A 23,043-nucleotide genomic window follows, 5' to 3' on the forward strand; every position below is an offset into this window, starting at 1 on the left:
GAATCTTCTTCTTTCTGTTTTTTAAGAAAATAATGTTTAGGACTATGTCAAGAGACCACATAATGGGTGGATTCTCCACTCAGTCCACATAAACTCCTGTTGATAAAACATATTTGTATTTTTGCCTCTGAAGTCTCCATGACATTTCAGGTTTGGAGAAGTAATTTCTCCCATGAGTCTTCACGAGAAACCCTAGGCCAGGAAACATGCTTTTCTGTTTTTTAAGAAAATAATGTTTAGGACTATGTCAAGAGACCACATAATGGGTGGATTCTCCACTCAGTCCACATAAACTCCTGTTGATAAAACATATTTGTATTTTTGCCTCTGAAGTCTCCATGACATTTCAGGTTTGGAGAAGTAATTTCTCCCATGAGTCTTCACGAGAAACCCTAGGCCAGGAAACATGCTCTGTTTAAAACTCACTCCTCTAGAAGGCTCATTTACCAATTCTGCAGAGTTCTTGTTTAAACATATTTTACTTCAATAAGCACTACAGAGTGATTAGATCAGGTCTAGTTTGATAAAATTTCCTTGAGGACAATGACACTTAATATTCTCCTAAATCTGCCATAGACTCATGACTGGGAAGACAATCTCTCAATAACAAGCACTTAAAATCTGTAAAAATTCTAGCTGTCCTCATTATCAGAGCCTGTTAATTGAAGATGCATACACTAAGGTCATCTGAGGCAGTTCTAAGTGGTGTCATGCCCCACACACTTTGGCCACAGAAAACATGAGAAAACATGGGTGATAGATGGAGAAATGATGTGGAAAGCAAGAGAAGGAAGTGGCTCAGGAATTCTTAGACCTTGTTTGTGTAAGCACAAAACCCCCAATAAATACCACCTGAAAGTAGCAGGATTAAGCTACTAGATTGGTATTATTAAATATACTCTGGTGACTTTTACAACATGATTTACACTTGGTAGCAAACTAGATGAAGTTGCACATCTCTCGAAGTCTCGTAATATCCTTGCCCTGTATATGCCCTTCCACTGCCTCCATCAACTCTTCCCCCAAAAAACCCCCAAGCAAACTCTTCAACTCTTCTTCTGAAAAGAGAAACAAGCTAATATAAATACCCCTGACTTACTGCTTCTGATTTTGGAGGCACTGGAGGTGGAGGTAGGGAAACATCTGAAGATTTTGTGGTTGCTCCAACAGTTGCAGGCACAGGAAGAGATGCAGTACCACACTTTGATCGGAAAGACCCTCTGTAATTGTCACATTTGTTCTTCTCACTTAGTGAGCAAGAGAGAGGCTGTTCACCACCCTTTCCAGACCCCTGGTCCAACCAGAGTTCTTCATAAGGAAGTTCCGGTTTTGTTGGCAGAAACATCGATTCTTCGCTAACTTCGGGAAAAAGGTAATCGCTGCCGCTGTCACCAGACTCCTGGTACTGAAGAGCATCATGAGAGAACAGGGCCCACTCATTGCACAAGTCCCTGCAGCCATGCAGGTTCACCTCACTATTCCCATGCAAGTTGTTTCCATAGACACACACCGAGAGCCGGTGGAAGGACTGTGTAAGCTCGTCCCGCGCATAGCTGAGGGAGTTCGGCACGTGGCTGTGCCCTGTGCATCGGCTCTTCTTTGGGCTCTTGCAGTCTTCGTTCCAGTCAGTTTTCACATCTCGCACAGCACGGGAATACTCGTCTATGTCAAACTGTTCCTGGCATATATTAAACCAATGCTGGATGAGGGATTCGTGCCACATCTCCCCCTTTACCAGACTGTCAGGTAGAATAAATTTTGGAAGTGTCAAGTGCAAGGGAAAATGCATGGGAATAATTTTGTTTCCACGGAGCACACAACAAACAACCACAGTCTTGGTTTGAATGTTGACAAACTTGTACCTGTGCCCTTCACGGATAAAATGCAGGTCATAAGGGTTTCTTGGTGTGGGGCTCGGCACAGTCACGTTCACGGGCAGCCTGGTTTTTTCTACTATATTGCGAATTGTGTGCTCACCTTCTTGCATCTGCACCTCCAGTGGGCTGCGGGTGCTAAACTTGCCCTTACACTGGAAAGGGAGACTGATGCTCTCGTTGGTCCTGTGGTTCATGCAGATGAGGCAGGGCATTTTGCCTCTGCCTAGCTTACTAATGGAATTTAGTTTGCCAATTTTTTTGAAGATGGTGTTGAGTCGTGATTTCTCCTTAGAAGATTTTGCATAAAGGATTTCTGCTTGCCCCATTAAAGTGAGCTCATCCCCAGTACTAAGCGTAATGTTGTAAACTTCAGTGTCTTCATTGCATTCACCTGAAGCCACCTGCAAAATAATAATAAAAAAAATTAGTTTTCCCCCATGGAAGACAATACTTCAAATCATATCAAATCTATTGAGACTGGACTTACAAGACTATATATTGGGAGAAACGAAAGTAACTTTAACAGCTGATTGGTCAAGTGCAAGGTGTTTAACCTGAAGCCCAGCTATGTGACCTGTTTTTATTCTTCTGCATGCTCCTGCATCTTACTTGAGAGGAAACAGCCACCTGAAACTGCTAAAGAAGGCAGGAAAAAAACATAACCATTTTTTAAAGACAGGACAAATTCACATATCCCAGCAATTTAAATAGCCATTTGTTTCATACAGCTGTGACAGACCATGTCTGGATTCCCCTGGGTATCTTTTCCCCACACCCTTGTTTTTGCTGTTTGTTAGAACTTATTTGCCAGGCTCTTGAGGGAAACAAACTTCTTTCACCATCTTCAGTTCCCTGAGGAGCAGAAAAGGTGATCTCATCATTACAGATGAAGCATATCCTTTTGATATAATCTTTTCCAGGCTAGGGGGAATGACAGATGACATCTATTCCCTGAAGGAGAAGTCAAGAATATTGGTCTATTCCATATGCCTAACTCCTGCTCTGCTTTGCTCTCCTAGTCATAGACTTCCTTCCTCATTTTTTGATCATAATTGCAATTTAAGAGATTAAACAACATATGCGCAGCCATGTGTGAGTTTTTCTAGTATGGAAATTGTACCAGGGAAAAAAAAAAGACAAAACAGATGTCCAAGGCTCATTTGTTCCTGAAGTTATTTCCTTAAGACTAAAATAACTCTTTATAGACAAGATTGCACTGCTTTGTATTTGAGTGGTTTAATATAAAAAGCCCTTTTCAGGGACCTAACAGAACCTACCCAGCTCTTCCGCAGCAGCAGCAGCTACCTACTCATAAAGGAAGCTGCATCAGATAAACACCACTGGCCTGTTAGAAAATTTGAAAATACTGGACTTATTAAAAAGATTGCAAGTGAAAACATATGCTAAAATTGTATATCCCTTCCTCAACTCCGTAACTCCTAAAGACTTCACAGAGCCATGTGAAGTTCAAATTCCAAGCTTCAAACTTTGGTGTCATCACATAATAGCCATTACATGAAATCAAGGCTTTAATTGCAGTAAGTTAATAAATGACAGGTGCTGTGAATAATGCTTCCCCTTGTAAGACGTGATCTGCAATTCCATCGTATTTGTAAAACTGTGATTACCTTCCACAAGACTTTCGGAGCAATTGCAAAGGTGTGCCGCCTTAGTGCTTCAGGCTTGGAGCTTCCGGAAAGGAAGGCGTTCAAGCCCTGAATTATCTAAACAAACACTGATTGGTCTAATCCAGGAAACTACTAGGATTTATGATACGTAATACTCATTCATAGTTTGCACCACTGGCCTGACAGCATTTTGAAACACTACGACATGAAAGGCAAACACTTGGGTTTCTTTTGCTGATAATGCCAGTGTGACGTTCATTACTGGGTTCTTCTCAAAACCACCACAGAGTGCTGTGTTTGAGCTGCAGCCATGTAGCCCTGCCCCTCTGGTGGGGCTGATAAGGGCTGAGGACACACAGGGCTCTGTGCATGTACCATGCAATCTCCTCCTTCTCTTTCTGAGAGGGCGTGATCTCTAAGAATACTGCTTTCTAACACTGATGAGTCCCCGCAATGGCTGCTTTGACAATGCCAGCTATGCTGTTGGACACTTGCACTCAAGACAGTACAGTATCAACTCTTTCTCACTTCCCCTGAGACACTGTCTGAAGTGAGGAAGGTGTCACAACCTACAGCTGTGGGAGCTCCTGTTTGGCCAACTCTCTGTTCCCTGGTGATTCACAAACAAGCCACTGTAGAAGGAAACAGTGGGTCAGATGTGAAACCACAGAGATAACTAAATGGCTGAGCTTCACAACGAAGGTCTCACAAAGCAGCTACTTATTAATAATATCCATTTCAACCAGTCAAATAGCAAATGGACTTTTAGAGTCAAGAGACGCATTTAAAGACAAAAATATTCCTGGTTAAAAAGTCTGAAAAATGTTTTGTCGTTTCAAAAAAATACAACCACAGGATAATAACAGGACAAATAAGGCTGAATTTTACTATACTGGAACAAAAGAAAGATGATGCCATGGTTCTAGTTTGGCAGAAGTTTGGTATTGGAAAAATATTGTTCTGCATTCTTCCTTCTAAACAAAAATATAAGGTATCAGTTGCTGTCCAAAATTGTAATAACAAACTGAAGAAGTCAAATGAAAAGCCTAACACTGCACAGCTCTATCCCTATCCCCTAAACTCTACTGTGGTGATGTAGTACACCTCCTGGTACATCACAGTAGGCTAACTATCCTTGAAAATGTAAGTTCTGAAAGTCAAGAAAACTAACTCCTCGCTTCTTGTTTTAGGTTCATTCACTCATTACCACACAGTAATAAACATTATAAAGCATACATGGTAGATAAATAGGTGTCCCAGAATATTAGCAAAGATATACCATACATACTTCATATATATATTATCTCAATACATATCATACTGCACGTATCAATGCAGATATCGCTAAGCTTTTGTTTCTCAGATTACACAGCTAAGTGATCTTTACTTTGTCCTTGTAGCAATGACCTATGAAAATCAAATTTGCTCTGCCTAGTTCACTCAAACATTTCACTTTATCAACAGCCAAAAGACTTACTAAAAACATCAACAAAGAGCCGGGGACTTTAGCTGGGCTTTACACTGCCTTTGGTGAACTTCACAGGGGTTCTATAAGCCCAGAAATCACTCAAGCACAGCAGCTTCTCAGAACAGATAGGACAAGAGGAAATGGCCTCAAGTTGCACCAGGGGAGGTCTAGATTGGATATCAGGAAAAATTTCTTCACTGAAAGGGTTGCCATTCATTGGAACAGACTGCCTAGGGAAGTGGATGAGTCACCATTCCTGAAAGAATTTCTAAGATGTGCAGACGTGGTGCTAAGGGACATGGTTTACTGGTGGACTTGGCAGTGCTGGGTTAGTGGTTGGACTCAATGATCTCAAAGATTTTTCCCAAATGATTCTATGGCTCTATGCCAAATAGTACACTTAAAGACAACATGAAAGTGCACATCATAAATTATTCCTAGAAGGCAAAATGGGTAACACCACAGCAGACCCATCTCCTTCAACCCTCTAAGCTTCCAACACTGACCCAGCAGAATTTGCATCTTCAAACACCCCTTACACTCCTTCATAGCCCCACTGAGAGCATGTCCTGGGCACTCTCTGCTTCTCTCTGTGCAAGTGCTAGCTAGCAGGGTGTAACAGAGCCTTACCCTATGTCAGACACTTGGACCTGCTAGTGGCAGGGGCCCCCAGCACATGCGACACAGCACATCACTGGTATATGACAGAGGAGACAGCGCTGCAGAGCAGCAGAGTTACGCTGGTGCAGAACACAGAGTGATGAAGAAATAATCTCATATTTTTGTGGAAAACTGTTAGAAACTTGTAATAATTCTGGAAAACAGGTAACTCTACAGAAGGCAGAAAGCACCTGAGAAGCCTTCATTCAGCTGCACTGCATACCCAGGAGGCCTCTATGAATGATAACAATGTTTCATACATGGTAGGAATGACTCCTGCAGTTCTACTTTGCCCTTGCCCCTCTTTTGCCCTTCTCAGTCAGTTTTTATTCCGTGGTAATAGGTGAATATAATCAGTGCTCCCAGATTTGTGAAAGGCAGTGCTTGCCACGCTATGCTCCAAAGCTATCTAGAAATCACTAGCAGATGTTCAAACTGAACAACTCCTAATGCAGAGGACCCACAAACCAGACTCTACTCTCTCCTGTCCTTGCCCTCCCTCTCCCTACTGCCAGATGTTGATCCATACTAAATGTTCTCTATTGATGCCACGATGCTGACCAGAAAGGTTACTGACTTACAGGCACCTTATCAAACACACTGCAAAACAGCAGGTTAAGTCACTGTAATGTTTTAAATCTTAAGACTCGTGCAATTTCAGGAACATTCAGAAGCCAACTATATCTCCCGCAGAAGACAGGCATCAGGAAAGTGACGAACAATTATTTAGGAAATATGTTCATTTGGGAAAGCTCAAGTATACTGTTTCTTGTGCTTATGGGAAGGTTAACTCAGAATAATAGATTTTGATAACACCTGAGTCAATATCCTGTCTTAGACTCCAATTGTTCTAATTTGTCATAGTTCAAAACAGAAGTATTTAATCACTTGGACACATATGAACACCTTATAAAAATGATTTGTGGCTTTATATTGCTTGCTATACCTGCTAGATTTTATTAGAGTAATGCAAGCACTTTAAAAATACAATTAGAATTTTTTTGTAGAGCTCTTTGTAACTGTAATGTCTCTGCATATGGTTTTTACTATTAGAGCCAAAGGACCAATCATAGCACTACACATATATTTAATACATAATATATACTAGATTATTTTTACATGCCACAAAAATGGGAAAAGATTTTTAAAAAGTAAACCGGAGTCTTCAGAAGAGCTGTTAGCAAAAAAAAATAAGCAAACTTTTTCAAGGAAGTTGATTAAATTCAGTGAGACAGTATCCCATTTTTCTTTTATAAATGTCTGTCTCCCAAGACAGAATCAGCAAGTAAGACTCTTCATGTTAGGACACATGTATTTCCCTCTGGACTAAGAGGGAGTTTGCCCTGATTGCTACATTAAAAGCTGACTTTAGTGCTCTTTAAGGATGTCTCAAATAAATCAGTGTTCCAAAACCAACCCCAAATGTGGCAGGTAATACTGCAGAGTAATAACATGAAGCGTCTCTTCATGTGGGACATCATGAAGGTCACCTCACAGAGCCACTGTCAGGCAATGGTGCTCACTATCTAGGCTCCTTTCAGAGCAGAAACCCTCTTGCAGGTACATCAATGCAGGCATGCAGCAGCTGGTCTGCTTTCTCTGCTTCCCTCTCACTCAAACCACCCACCAGATGCTGGAGAAAAGAGGCAGCCACAGTAGTGCACTGTCAATGCCAGAGACCAAGGAGTTGAGCCTTTGTGTACTGGGGACAGAGGGGAAGAAAAAGCAAAAAAATCCCTCTTGGAGTTGAGACTCACAGATTCATAAGGTTGGCATCAGGCCACAAGGTAATGAGGAGACTAAATCACTAATTCTTGATGAGAAGTACTATGAATTGCCTGAAAGTTGGGAGCTAAAACCTACACACAGATTGATTTCAAGAAAGTTGCTATTGCAGCTCTTAAAATGCCACTATACATTACAACCTTTTACATATGCACTTTATGGAAACTCAGGGTGAGTTTATCAGAGGCAATTGAATTGCAATCAGAAGATAATTTTGCATTAACACTTGTCAAAAAACCAAACCAAACCCCAAAATGCCCACAACAAACAAAGAAAAAAAGCAAAAGAAGGAAAAAGAAAATAGCCAAGTTTTCACTACAGATTTATTCTGTGACCTGAGTCATGTGTTCAGGAGAAAAATGATATCCTGGAAGATCTGAAGGGTCCTGCAATACTAAGGGGGCTAGTTTTTAGAGTGCAGGAATTCATGGCTTGTCCAATGTTCAATCTATCAGACAATATCGTTGCCTTTTAAGAGAACTTTTTGTGAATTGTCCTTGGTGTGATATGGGACTTTTGTTCCTGGTTTTATTTTTGGATCTCAGTGCAAATAGCTTCCTGGATATTTGTACAGACTGACACCTGTATGGGACCACAGCAGTCAACTGCAGAAATCTACTGCTGTTTCTTCAGCAAGATAGGGTGCCGGGGTAGCTCAACTTTCTTAGTATTTCTGTTCCTAGTAATAGAGAACAAAAAAATTCTCATATTTGTAGTAGAATGCTGTTACATAAATAAAATTCCCTGCAATTATGCACTGAATATTAATATAAAAAAGGTTCACACCTATCTGGACAGGGTGAAAACAACAGACTGCCTCTAATTTCCAGTCAGGAACAGATTAAATCTCCACTGACTGAGTGAAATGCACTTATCCCCAGAACACTCTAAACTGCTCTGCCTGCAGAGCTGCTACTGGCCACCAGGTATGTGAGCCAACCAACCAGGTATCCAAGCACGGTACAAGATACATACGTAGAGGTTATCAGAAGGAGTTTTAGCCATTACAAAAGTTTTATTGAATCTAAATTTTTTGTTGCTATTCTGTGAAGTGACTACACCTTCCTCTCCTAGCTGTACTTGACAGCATGTGTTACAGCTGTCCTTCAAATACCCAGCAGGTCCAAAACCCCCTGCCTCAGCACACTGCCCAGAAAGCCCGCTCAGCTGCACAACCATGGGGAGACCCATGTCCCCTGCCTCCCCGGGATAAGGTGGCTGATTTTTCCCTTTAACAACTGTTGCTCAAAGCACAAATTAAGTAACCCCCCGGGAGAAGGTTCCACAGCCTGTCACAGCGAGCAGGCAGTTTGCCGAACGGCAGCACTACCTGTGAAATCCTGCCGGAGCAGCAAAGGATTTATGCAGAGGAACAAGGTTTGCACCAAGTGGAACCAGAACCATGGCATACTGGCACTTGCAGGCAGACCTCAATGAGCCCAGACAAAAGCATGCAGTGACTGTCTGGTGGCACCTTGTAACTCTAAAGGCTGTTTCTTCAAAAATTATCCATGAAAGACTTGAGTGTCTGGAACAAGAAAGAATTCTCAGACTTCAGAGCTCCTTCTCATCTTAAATGCTTCATCAGATATTTTAGGCATTTTTTTCTTTTTATATCGGATTAGCTACCTTCTGATACTCTCTTCTGAATTTAAATGGGCACACTGCATTGGACAGAAATCAACCATACTTAGTATTCCTCCCTTTGCTCTAATCAGCTTGACAGAATCTCTCCTATATTAAAATTTTAGCTTACATAATTCTCTTGCATGTAAAGGGTTATTAAACACTTTAATAAATCCTGCTAAGTTCATTTATTTTTTGGAAGATGATAACCTTGGAATAGACTCCTATGAAACTGTAAAAACTGCCAAGAGGAATTCTGCCAAGATAACTGTGTAACTAGGTTAAACCTGGATTATTATAACTGTTATTTACATTAAGGAGTATCACTGTAATACCTTTTAAAAATGGATTTCATATCTAACAGTAAGCTATGCTTATTTCTCAGTTTGCTAAATATGACAAAGAGTTTTAAAAACACCCACATTAAACTCAAGATACAGCACTTTACATTTAAACAAGCCTATGGATGAATACTTTTCTCCCTAGAAAACCAAAGCTGCACATTTTACTGTACCACTCTCTTTATCTGGTCATTGATCAAATGAGAAATAATGGCACAACACAGGATTAGACTAGCAGCCCCAAGACTGTTTTTTCTGGGCAGAAGTGAAATTTTCTTGTTACCCTGATTTGCCCAACTAAGTCCTAAAGTTGCAAAAGTGTTCCAACTTTTTCATGTAGCCTTCATTCATGAAAGCCTCTTAGGTTCAGGTTAATAGGGAGCACAGATGAAAACAACCTACTGTCTTGAAAGGCATGATTCTGTGCCACTAAATTAAGCAATGAGCTCTTACACTTACAGCAATCTTCAGCACCTATAAAAACTGAAAACTAGCTGGTGTCCCCCAAATGTAGCAGTGCAAGAAAGAGAAAAAGCCATTAAAAGGTTGTTATACAAACCCCATCTTGCTACACATGGGACCCGGAAATTCTATATTGGTTCTGTACCAGCAGTATCAACCAGTAGGGTTGATACTGGTTCCCAGCTGGATATAGCTACCCAACCTGTAGGGTATACAATGTGGACCTACACCATTGCATTCCAGCTCTAGGATGCTCTTCTACTAGTCTGAGATGGTGTATCAACTCAAGCAAACCAGACGAGCCTGAAGACCACTCTGCTCTGATAGCAGAGCTGACCTGCCTTGTGGAGTGTCACACATATAGGTGGGACAAGGAAGAACAAGTTCTCTCTTCATTGTTTCATGCCACTGCATGGCAGTGTGTTTGGTGAGAGCAAGCCCTCTTACACTTGTGGGATCAGTGACCCTTTGATGAGCCCAAGAGGCATGCACATGCAAACACACATGCACACAAAGAACAAGTGTCTCTTTTTTTGGTTTTGTTTTCTTCACAATGCTATTTAGCTACAGTAATTTTGAGACAAGCAACCCCATCATTTCACCCTGTGTGCTCTCTGAGAATGAGGCTTTCTGGACAGGGATTTGAGCAGCTGCTGCTTAGCAGAGAATGAAATTCAGACTGCTGGAGGGGGAGGAGAAAGGGGGCAACAAACAACATTTGTTTAAAATCTGGCAGGAGCATCCTAATTAGATGAATTATTGAATGGATCATCAGGACTGCTCCCCAAAGTGCCATAGGGCAGGAGAGCCCTTAGAGGACACGTTGATTAAGACTACAAAAATGATCCTGAAGACCACCATCACTGAATGTGCAACACCAAAGGCTCGTTTGTCTCAAAAATCACACTTCCCACACAGCACCGTTGCTCACTTGCCATGTATATAAAGGTTGTAACAGTTAATCATTTAGACAGGGATAAATATTTATTCAGGGACTACCTTAACGTTGAATGTTATTTCCTCCATGACGTAAACTCGTTCAGGAAATGCTTTAGCCACCTCCTCCACACTGTTAAAATACTGTACTGGCTCCTTAATATCTCGATCTTGTTCCAGCAGCTTAAACTGCCCTGAAAACAGATGATAAACAGAAGAATTGTAAGATATTTATATTGGACAACTGTCACTGTGGCAACTGCTGGCTCAACGTCTTCACCATTTTGCTCAGCCAATTTTTCTGGTTATTAGCAACCAAACAAGAAGATGAAAGATTGCTGAGAGTGTCCTGAACCTGCCATGAAAGACACCCCATTTCACCAGGTGAGAATGAAAAGAATGTGTGGCAGCCAAAGTTAAATTAAAAACGATCTTTTTATCACATGCTCTCTAGAAATAGTAAATAACTATGGAGGCGTTTGTGTACCTAATTCAGTGTCATAATACCTGTACAGAAAGCACTTGTTGGCCCTTAATATTAAAAGTTTTACAGACAGAAACCACACCTATTACTACAACCCTCCAAAATAATAAACACAAGAGTTTTGGTTTTGTTTTTAGCTTCATCAAACAGCTATTCAAAATGTTAGGCTAAACCCATTTTCCCCCTAGGCTTCCCTAAGAGTGGAATAGCATCTAACTTTCCTTAATCATAAACTAAGCCCTTTGAGAACTTTAGCTGACATAAGATATTAAACCATACACATTTAAAACCCTTTTGAAGGTGGTTGCCTTCAGAAGAGCATGAGAAAGGAGTGTTTCTTGCTAACTTTGCCTCCTCCCAGCATGAAAACCTTGGCTATTTTTGAAGTGTTGTAAAAGGGAATAACTAACATGGAGGAAGCCACCCCGGGCAGACCTGCCAGGGGCAGCTTGGCACATCAATCACCTCTGTGCGATACAAAACCAAAGTTTAAAAGCTTTATTTTATAAATACGGAGATAACAAAAGCTTACGCAGACACATTTACTGTTTGTATGACTTAAAATCAGTGGAGTGATCTTTCCAAATTTAGAAATGTTTACTACTAAGTTAAAGGCTGGTCTCAGCAAGACTTGATCCAAGAAACAACTACAGAAAACGAGAAAAAAGCCAAGTAAAATCTATGGTTAGTTCACCTTCTGCAAATCACGTTTTAAAATCAGCAATGCACGTAGCCACTGGATTATTGTTCCCAAACAGTGCTCAACTTCATGAAAATACATCCAATACATGAGGATGTCAGCCACCTACAGAAATATTTTCTCGCTGCTTCAGCATTCTCGTGCACAACACCCTGCTGCCCCTATACATCTCATCAGGCTTGTGACTTTTGTGATATATTCAGAGAATTCACCCATACTAAACTATTTCAGGCCACCTAACAGCAGAGGAGGAAATGAAGGCAAGCTCAGCAAGCCCTGACACCCCACAAGAAAGACCTGCCCTGCCACTCTCCAGGTGTGTGCACATGCATGTACCCACCCACCCACACACACAGAGGTGCAAGAGTAAGAGGCACAGCTCTTCTACCCAACCCCAGCAGCCTACTGCCAGAGGCACACCGTTTTAATCAGCATGCTCCAGTGCTGTGATTGTAAGCCTAAATATCAACTTGCAAGACTTCCTTTTATCCCTTCCATATGTTTTGTCTTTCAAACGTGACCACAGCAGCTTTGAAGTATTATCAGCAGGGTAACTACAGATGCTGGTACTTCTCACTGCAAGAGTGTATTTTGCAAATGTTTAACAACCTTTACCACACTTCGAAAATCAGTTGGGTGTTTTCCTAACTGTGTGTCTGCTTCAGGACATGCTACAATTTGAAGTTCATCCAAGACAACTCAAGGACTTTGAAGATCAACACTGGAGTAGAGGGAGCAGGACTTTTGGGTTGACCTGTTGAAGCTCTTCCTATAGCGTAATACAGCAACATAGCTGACTACAGGAATGGCTTCTCCAGGTCTGACCAAAGGTCTGCCTCATACAGCATTCCACCTTAGATAGGACAAAATTACAGCTGTGCAAGGAAGACGAACTTTAAGCACAGTTAACAGTATCACCCAGAGTCTCTTCCCACAGTTCCATTTCTCAAGGACACCCAGAGCAGGGAAAAGATATCTTTGGGCTGAGTAGGTCCAGAGGTTTTTACCCTTGTAAATTTGTTTAATTGCTTATTGAAGGTATCTAAAACTTTCATTGTAGACACAGCCTCTTATATTGAGAAAATATGGCAATCTCTTCTTCCACAGACTTAACAGTACCTCTGAAATTAAGAGTACAAATTTTAGGAGTGATAAAGCTATACCTGGCAGACACTAGGGGTAGCAACAGGAAACCTGACAGCAGACAAGCACTTGGAAAACACATGCATAATGGAAAAAGGCTTCACATACTCAATAGACACATGCCAGGCTCCTAAAGCTATGTTCCTCAGCCTGTCTGCTCTGAGCCCTTTTGGTGCGAAGCAACAGAGGGGCCAGGCAGCCAACACCTCTGGCCTAGGGGAATCCGAACAATTAGCAGGGAGGTGCTCAGTTAACTGATGCTGGAAAGTGTGCTCTGACTGATGCCAAGGCACAGACAGAGAGAGCTGAAGAGAGAACTGTGCTTTTTAATCCCCAGTCTGCCATACAGACCATTCAAGTCTTGTTTTCAGGATTTCCCTGTCAGCCACAGCCTAATCAAGAGGAAGATGCATTCACTAGCTGCACAGGTCCTTCCCCTCACAGGCATCCCACTTTCCTGTAAAGGAAACTTAGGAGTGGGGGGAACTGAGGGAAGGAAGTCAGACCTCCTCCTACATGGAGTCAGGATGTACCAGGACATCATGCAGCAGCAGGAACTATAAATTGCAGCAGGGATCATCTGACAGCACAGAAAAACTACTACTCTAGAGCATAGAACCAATAACTGTATTTCACAGACAGTAACTAAGGGCAAGATGTTCTTAAATTTAACAGAAGTTGTCACACTGTTTCTTCATCGAAGGCTGACTTGAGGCTGCTGCTCTCTCCTGCCTTCTTCTCAATTGCTATCCTCTTTGACTACTGACACAGCCATTGGGATGCAACTCTAATTGATTGCCCAATTTGGGATCCAAGGGTCTGATTTGCAGGATTCCCAGCTGTGGTTACCATTCGAGACAAGCTGTGATTACAGCCTATAATGACATTTCATACTTTCAGTTCCTCAAAGAAAAGAAAACCCCAAACCGCAGCAAATTTAAGTCACCCCAGACAGATCTAAACCCAGTGGGGTTTCTTCAGATTTAACACTCCCCCGCTTACATACAGAATGGAATTGAATACAATACTGCATGGAAGCTACATAGTTTTTTGAAGCTGTGATATACTGCAGTGATAAAATTTTGCTAGTTCAGAAAGAAATTGAGAACTCTCACTTCAGAGTGAGAACTGAGTTGGGCATAGTAACAAAGCATGAATTCACATGAACAAGGAAGAAAAACAATATACTGAATGGCAATACATAACATGAACAATACTCATCCAGCCCTTTGAATGAGACAGTGGTCTTTAATTCTAGGTTCTCTAGTTACTCTGTTTGGAAGCATAATACTACTATTTTTCTATGCCTGTTATGTATTTAACAACAGTCAATCTGGCAAGAAAAGGCCAGCTACTCCTTGCAACCCAAAGTTCTACTAAAAAGTCCCAAATTCCTCAGCGCAGAACAAATGCTTTAGGGCTGTGTGCAACTGGGAGCAGAGTCTGCTCTCTACTGCAGAATTACATATGTTCCAGTTAAAAAAAAAAAAAAAAAAAAAAAGGAAGAAAAAAAATCATCAGCTGGAGCTTTGCTTCGGTACAAAGCGATGCTCAGAACTGTCTGTGTCGCTATCTGTGCCATCCTCCCTGTCCTTCAGCTGAGCCGTGCAAACACAAAGACGTCTGTGCCTTCACTGCTAATAAGCAGCAGTTCATGAGGAGGTTGACGACAGAGAAGTACACACAGATCCCAGAGCATATAATAGAAGGGCAGCATTAATCTCTGCCTGTTACGAAATCAAGAAGTATGCTGTGCATGGAAGCTGTCAGGGCTAGATGTTAAAATGTCTCTTCCTTGGAAAAGATGTGTTTATAACTTGAGATTTTCTATAGATGGTTTTTTTAAAAACTTATCCCCTTGTTGAAAAAGGCAGACTCTTTTATTGGAAGGAGTGAAAGAAGGCCTGAAGAGGAGCCTGCAATACACATTTGAGCCAGATGTCAAGTAACTAAATAATGGGGAGGAAGGAGACAATTTCTTACTATGTTTCTCCCTGGTCTCTATTCAAGCTGCCATAAAAAAAGACAGCACAGCTGAAATACAAGTTTAATGGGCACAAGTCTGGCCCGACTGCAGGTTAAACTGGAATTTTATTACACTTTGCAAGAGGCACAATTTCACTGGGAGACTTTACAAAATTGACAGCAAACTTGAACAAACCCCAGGGCAATTTAACTGTGTTTTAGTTAGGAACTTAACAAAAAATTAAAGCAAATATAAAGCTAAAACTATACTTTTATAGAAGTTCACCCCTCTCTCTTACTAGCACAAAAAGAATAATAGAATGTTTCTGTAGTAAATCAGTAAAGGTTCAGAAGGATCAAAGATTCATAATACCTGCACGGTCCACTGAGCAGGTGTGACTACTCCTTTGCAGCCAAATGCAAGGGAGAAATGAACAACTACGGCAAGCTTTATATCTCTATCTTTCTGTCTGGCCTCTGGCAGGCACAGTAGTGGAACAGTTTCATTCTAGTATATATTATCTCTGTAGATTATGAATTCTTATTTCCCTGTGAAGGTACTCAGACCAAAGACAATAAATCCACTACTGCTGGATATTAGTCTGGAAAGTTAAAAAGGCAGGGAAGGACATAAATCAGGGCTTATTCTCCAGTTTATGAAGGCATTTATTAAAATCCAGTAGGAGCAGGAAGATCAGTCCTTCTTCCCAGAAGTTGGCCCTGCAATGTCTGTGAGCAGGGGCATGAACCAGCCCTTTCTGTCCCAGCTTCTGCTGCCTCCACTTCTGCTGCTTAGGTTCTTGCAGGCTTACACATGTTTACAACTCCAACCCACCTCATACATGTTATTTCTGCAGTGTATGATCCCGTTTTTCACAGTGACTTACCACTTGCTACCAAATAGTCCATCAGTTTCCAACAGTCCAGAATGTTTCCAAAACAGAAACATTCATTCTGTACAGTGTCTGTACTGTGCCTAGACCCAGGCAGTCCTTATCTATGGCAAGGGTTCATAAGCTGAACAAACAGCCAAGTTTCCATTGATATAAAAGGATGAGAGAGCAGTTATACTCATATACCAAAAAGAAAATCTGGAAAAAGAAATTCTGTTAAAAAAAAATGAAAAATGTGTGTCATCAGTAGGAAACATGGAAGGTCACCGAAACATCTGCTCGATTGCGTTAGCTGTTAAATGTTTCTCCAAGGGGGCAGGAGCTGTATTGTCTTTCAGCAGCTTTGATTATTTAGTAAGTCTCACATCTCTCCATGTGAGACTATGCAAAGCCCAGTGCTTCTCAAGAATGTGCAGATGGCACAGCAGGGTAGCAAAAGTACTGCAGAGGTTTATGTTTCGTATTATTTGTTGACTGCTGACTGCATTGTAGCATTTCAAAGAACAGCAGAGCTGACTCAAAAAGGAAAGGCTCTACCTGACAGAGGTTTGGAAAAAGATGACTTTTGTCTACATTTTTTGGCATTCCTCTACATAAAATTGATAGCAAATTACTGCGGTTTTCTTTCCCAAATGATGATCCTTGATATAACTGGGCAGAGTTGAAGAGCATAAGCCACAAGACATAAGAGCACAGAGAGGTGGCTTGCTAGGTACCAGAGAGAATGTAGCTGCATGAGTTGCAAAGTACACTTCAGCACACCTAGTTCTTAGGTGGACCTGTATAGTCTTTAGCTGATTGTGTACACGACTGTCCTCAATGCCTGATGCAGAAACAAATGTGTCTCGGGGGGGATGATGAAAGGAAATCACAGTTTATGGTCTCACCTGTCAGCCCCTCAATTAGATCATACAGTAGATCTATTTCATCCCTTACCATATCCTTACACAAGGTAGCCAGACAAGAGTGAGCATGGCAAACCAAAGACTCTAAAATAATCGATTAAGACATAATCATAACACTCCAGCCTACATGCAATTAAAAAAAAACAACAACCCAAACTTTTTATTTAAATGTACATCTGCCAATATGTTTTTGCATTGAAACTACATGGGGCATTTTGCTGTTGGAAGAAGTGCTGTCCTAGCAGTGGCTGTAGCTGTCTAGACCTGAGAAAAGGAAGGAAAAAAAAAAAAAAAGAACCCATCACATCTTTGATACAGCTATTATATGACTAACTGGAACCATGGCATAACATTAATGCTGAAACTCTTTCAGGGCCCTCTCACTAAGTAAATGCGAAATGGTTTGGCAGACATGCAGAAGTAACAAGGAGTGGGAAATAAATGCCTTGCTTCACTTCTGTCATCTTCCAGCTTGTCAAAACCGAGCATTTGTTCACAGCTCTCCAGAGGAGAGAAGAGTGCTGGCACACAGTCCTGCTGGAATAGCAAAGCTGGTGGGTCCCCACTCCAGAGGGAAAAGACTTATCATAGAGACAAAGTGCAAGTGTAAATGGCATTACAGAGTGTTGTTTTTAACAGCAGAAGACAGTAGCTCACAAATTAACTAGAGCAGACAGGCTCACAGTCCTACTGCCCACAAAGACGACGGGAAAGTGAATCACCTGCTCTGTCATCTCTGGGCTCTCCATTGAAGGAGTTACTGATTCCACCTCAGGCTGGGACCTGGCAGCAAGCTAACATGGATGCAGTGCTATGGTAAGTTCATCCCCCCAGTCAAAGAAAGAGCAAGATAACCGAATGGCATAGGTTCATCCTTATCTGCCACACTCATAGCTTCTGAGGGCTATGCAAAAAATGGTTTGGGGCCAGAGAGAGAAATTTTTTTGAGTGATTAGTAAGAATTTCTTTGTTTATTTTCATATTGTAGCCTGCTGAAAGCATGCAGGAAACTATAAAAGGGTGGAGAATACAACAGGAAAATACACAAGTATATCTTTGGTACACAGCTTCTAAAGGATAACAACTGGGCCACAAACTAGAAATGCTACAATTGATTCTAATAGTATAATCATCTTGAAATAGCTATTAAAGAAAATGAGATATTCCTCCTGTTTTTTAAGAGCTGCCTGCCAATACTTTTTCTTGAGAAGTGAAGAAGAGGATCTCCTGCGTCCCTATCTGTACCCAATTCTCTGGAAATTCTGGGAATGTATTTAAAAAACAGATGGAACATGAACTACGGACATATCTAAGTAAACATGATACAAGTAGAATTCATCAAGTGTACTGGAGCTAAACTTATGGCACTGCAAAGCAGAGGGCAAGGCACAAAGGCACATTCAGTCAGTAGAGATTGTGCAACGTTTCATGGGGAAGGAGCCCTTCAGAATGAATAGTTTTACTTCTCACAAGTATTATGAAGATTTTGAAGCCTTAAATGCCTTTATTCCTCACTGTGTTATGTCTGCAGCACAAATACCCATTCAACCAAGAGGGAATGAATCAGGCATCACAACCTGGTGAGACATGTTGAAACAGAGCATCAGCATGTTGACACATCACCTGTGAGACACCATTTGAGAGATCAAGGAAGGGAATCCAACCAGGTTTGCCACAAAGCAATGCAATGCTTGCTAATCAAAACCTCTAATCCTATATGCTGGCAGAAGCAAAGGGGATGGTACAGCCTAGCATTCTCTTTTCTCTTATCTTACTTTTATGATTCTTAAGTAGCATAACAACAAAAAAAATGATTCTGTTGGCAGCTTAACAAAGAAGAATCAGTTCAAATGGTGACTGATGATAGCTTAAAGCAGATTTAACTCACAGATACTGCATGAGAGGGAATTTTAGGTTACAAATGATGTAAAAAGACAGACAGGGAAAACAAGCCTAACCTCTAACCTTTGTTTCATAAGTTATTATCATCACAAATACAAGATTACCACAATGAAATGCTCCATTTTACAGGGTCATATGTTTGAGTGTCTGGACTGTAAGTTAACTAGATTTAACGTAGTGGGTTATCATTGATCTAACTTGTAATTAGCATCATTTTAATCCTTTCCCATGTGCTTCCAACAGACATGAGGAATATGTTCCGTAGCAGTGTGTTAGCTCAGACACTCAATTGGCCACACAGAGGAGTCTGATTACTACCATACTGTCTGACTTTCCTAATTACTGTTAACAAAAGCTGTTGTAAGTTTCCTGTTGAAGAGTAAGGATAAAAAGACAAGCCCATGAAGACAGCAGCTCTCCTGCTGAGTATCAGTGCTTACCCTGATTGCAGCTCAAAAAGGGATCAAGAGAAAGAGGGAATAGTTACAGAAATCCCAGCCAAACCAACCCAGAGCTTGCATGAAACAGTATTGAGGAAACTACATTTAGTAACAGCTGCCTGAAGACAAAAGCTTTCCTTACATGAGTACTAGCACTGTTCCCTTGGTACCAGATGGACACCCACTCAGACCTCAGTTCTGAAAATGGTTAACAGTCACTGAAAGTTTATGCCTCTAACCTACTACAGCAGCATCCAGGATGCTCATGAGAAGGTCTGATGGAACTGTCTGCCACCTGAGAGGAAGATTTAATAAGAACATAAAGACAATTTATCCCTCACTCAGCACAAGCCTCTAGCAAAAACTACTGCCCTCTATATGAACATCTGGAAAAGAAAATGAGGTAGAACCAAAGCTGCAAAAGCACATGGTTACAGTTCTTAGTATACTTTGAAACACTTCCCTTAATAAGCAAATACATTGCTTTCATTTATACATTAATACTGATTCAGGGCTAAAAATCCAATCCTAAGGACCAGAGATTCAACTTAGATATGTCAATGCAAACTGAACATTAAACCTTGCATTGGATGGCAGACAAGTCAAGGCCCTTGTTCTGCCCAAGCAGATTTTCCTATTTTAGCGAAAGACATCACATACCTTTAAAATTAAGAAGCAACACAGACTAAATCTGCCTTTGGATCTATTCTTAACTGCGTGATCTCCTCCCAAAATCATCAGTATACACTCATCCCAAGACACCTATGTTAAAAGAACAGGGCAGTCTACAATAGATTAATATTTAATTAAAGCACAGGAGGAAGCTGAGATAAGAGTAATAGAATAAACTCCTGACTAACATTTGAAATTAATATCACTAGTTTCAAGCAGGCTGAAACAGACTGCATTAGAATAGCTGTTAAAGGCTAGCCAAGCATGCTGGGATTTTACATCACAGCTCCATCCAAATATCCTGCCTTTATACCACAGATAGATCACCTTATTAACACTGATTTCAGTACAAATTATGAACGTGTAAGACTTCTCTGCAGTACTGACAGAGCAAAATCCTGTTCTTCTTTTTTCAAAACAAAATTTGTGATTATTAGTTTGAAGAAAACACAGTAACACAAATCTGTTCTGTGTGGGTTGATGCCCCCACCAGCAACAGAGCAGTTGTAGCTCATAACCTGTGTGACTCCAAGTACCTAATGAGTATAGAAACCAAATGCCATCACCCCCCTGCTTCAGCAGATATCTCCTCCTGGGAAATCCACACAGAAAGAAACCTTTTTTCCCTTTCACTCTCCCCATTTTGGTTGCTAAATAGTGAATTTCAGTTTCTTGTGCTACTGAAGTGTCAGTGATAGAAACTGGAGTATTTTCTACGGGCTGCTATATTTCATGACCTGAGTTCAGTGCAGCTCTAGTGGAACAGATTCTTCTAATTCCAGTGCCTAAATTTGTTCAAAAAGATGAATGGGATTTTTGCACTGATAAAAAGTATTTTAAACATAGCCTCTACTTAGAGAGAATAGTTCAATCTCCTTATTACCTGTGGATGCAAGTAAATGATGATATTTATTTGAGGTTAAGATAAAAAACTGACAGCATTCAAAAAAGAAATCCCCTTGACCCGTGGGAACAGAAAAATCTTACACTGACAGATGGAAGAGGCTTCATTCTTAGATGAGTAGCTGATTTTGGAAAGACAGGTAATAATTTCAGGGAACCAAAATTTGATTGCATTGAAGAAAGCCAACTTCTGTAATTTAGACACTAGCATGTTCCAACCTATGTGTCAGGCCTGCTCTGAATCATGTTATTTTGCTTGATTAAAAAAACGGAGAGATTGTAATTATAGGGAGAGATTTAAGATGTGCAGAAGAGCATGTTTTACCACAACATGGATTGCAGGGATTCTAACCATACACAAGTTGTGGATTTACACTAGACACAGATTTTTGGATTTGGTATTCATGACTTAAAAGATAAATTTGGCAGAATTAAAGTAGCTTTTCCAAACAACTTCATATACATTCTTATATTTCTTGGCAAGTCAAAAGTTTTGCTAAAATAACAGCAGCAACCTCTGAGTTTAATGGTTAACTTTGCCTTACTGAGTAACAGATTTTATTTATTTTGCAAAAGCTTCAAAGTTCACACTCACCAAAACTCAAGCTCTTAGTATTTCTGCAACAGTGCAAAGAAGCCTTCTTTAATCGTAAACCCATCATTCTTTATGCTTTCTGCTCTTTTGCTGACAGATCTTTTTCCTCCTTCTACTCCCACGTGAGTGTCCCCATTTCTATGGCCTGACTGCAGTGCCATTCATTGCCTTCTTGCTCACTGAGCAGTCTTTTGTGCCTTTCAGGTTCTGATCCTGTCCCATGCTCAACACGCCCCAGCTCCAGTGTAGGACGGTGTGTCCTCCACCCGAGGAGGACAGTCACATGGATAGTACTGCCTCTGGCAGGCACTTGCACTGCAATAAACAAAGCTAAAGAAAAAGTGCATTCACAGAGCAGAAATCTTTAAAATGCACATAGATCAATTCTACATAAAAAGTGCTTTTGTTTCCTGCTCAGGAACAGGTTTTTTAATTAACTGAATGGGAGGAGTTGTAAAAACCAGGAACAATGACTGAGTCAGCAGCTCAGTCAGTTCTCAGTAGCTTAACAGGGCTTTACATGAGACAGAATAAACTTATTTCATTCAGAGTTAGACATTTTTATCAATGTGTTGAGAGACTTCAGAGCTCGGGCTTGCTATCCTGAAAGACCGTCTGTGCATTATAGAGCAGCTTATTGTTTCAAAGCTCGTATCTCATTTGCTTGCTGAATATATATGTGGTTTCTAGCAGAGCCTGTATTTTCTTCCCTTCTCCTCTCTTCCTCAACTTAAACCTATGAAGTATTGCACTCAAATTACCGGAGAACCTGTCGCTCAAACAGTTGCCAACATTTGTGTATCTGCAATGGAAAGGAGTGGTCACTGTTCTTCTGTGTGATTAAAAAGACAACTTTCTTTGGAAAGATAGTCATGCTTTGTATTGTCAATGCCTGTCAATGCAGACTGTAAGCTTAGCTTACATATTTACAAAGTGTTTCAATTAGGAAATAATTCAATTTTTTATAGCTATGACCCCCAGCAATCGTGAGCAAGTCCTGAAAAACAAGTTCACTTTACTTCTGGAACAAATTAAACAACACTTTCAAAACTGAAATGAAGCCAATTTCCAAAGAAAGTCCTTAATTACACAATAGATCTGGTTCATTCATCTGAAGTTTCCTGTCAAGGAAAGTATTCAGCTTTAAGTACATTCATGCTACAGCTAAAACTACATTAAGGAGAATTTAGAACAAGTGTAGAGCCAAAATAATACACGATCTAAAAACCACCCTAATGAAAGGTGAAATACATAGTAGCTTATGCTCCAAAAATTGCAATCCGAAACGCTGGAATATCTATCAAGCATACAAAGTAACTTGCAGCAAGAAAACATTTCTAATTTTTTTGGTTCAGGACCAGCAGTCACATTTATATCATCGCCTCAGCTGAGCAGCAGAAGGTGTTCTGATATCCACATTCTCCATGAGGTAAGCCACCTCTTCAATCTCTATGAACGCAACAGAGTTTGTCAGAATTGTCTGTCTGGTTTCCAGTACAAGAGGACATTGATTCAGAATTGTGCAACTTATCCACAAAGCAGACAAAGCTCTCAGTAACAGCTCAAGATGAATGAAGACAGCTTTTAAGAATGAGCATTTTGGCATATGTTCACAGCATGTGCTAAAGTGTCACCAGAAAGAAAAAAAGAAAAAAGGG

General features: G+C 40.7%; 1 protein-coding gene across 1 annotated transcript in view; it reads right to left on the reverse strand.

Moving 5' to 3' along the window:
* GAREM (GRB2 associated, regulator of MAPK1) overlaps positions 1 to 23,043 on the reverse strand; it is a gene marked incomplete at its 5' end in the record, with an annotated part of 76,186 nt that overhangs the window by 8,593 nt on the left and 44,550 nt on the right. The window contains 2 exons of the mRNA XM_009073367.1: positions 1,100 to 2,278; positions 10,847 to 10,977. Coding sequence (XP_009071615.1) covers positions 1,100 to 2,278; positions 10,847 to 10,977 — 1,310 coding nt within the window. The remainder of the gene's footprint in view (positions 1 to 1,099; positions 2,279 to 10,846; positions 10,978 to 23,043) is intronic.

Source organism: Acanthisitta chloris, unplaced genomic scaffold, assembly GCF_000695815.1.
Source record: "Acanthisitta chloris isolate BGI_N310 unplaced genomic scaffold, ASM69581v1 scaffold794, whole genome shotgun sequence".
In the NCBI taxonomy this organism is placed as follows: domain Eukaryota; kingdom Metazoa; phylum Chordata; class Aves; order Passeriformes; family Acanthisittidae; genus Acanthisitta; species Acanthisitta chloris.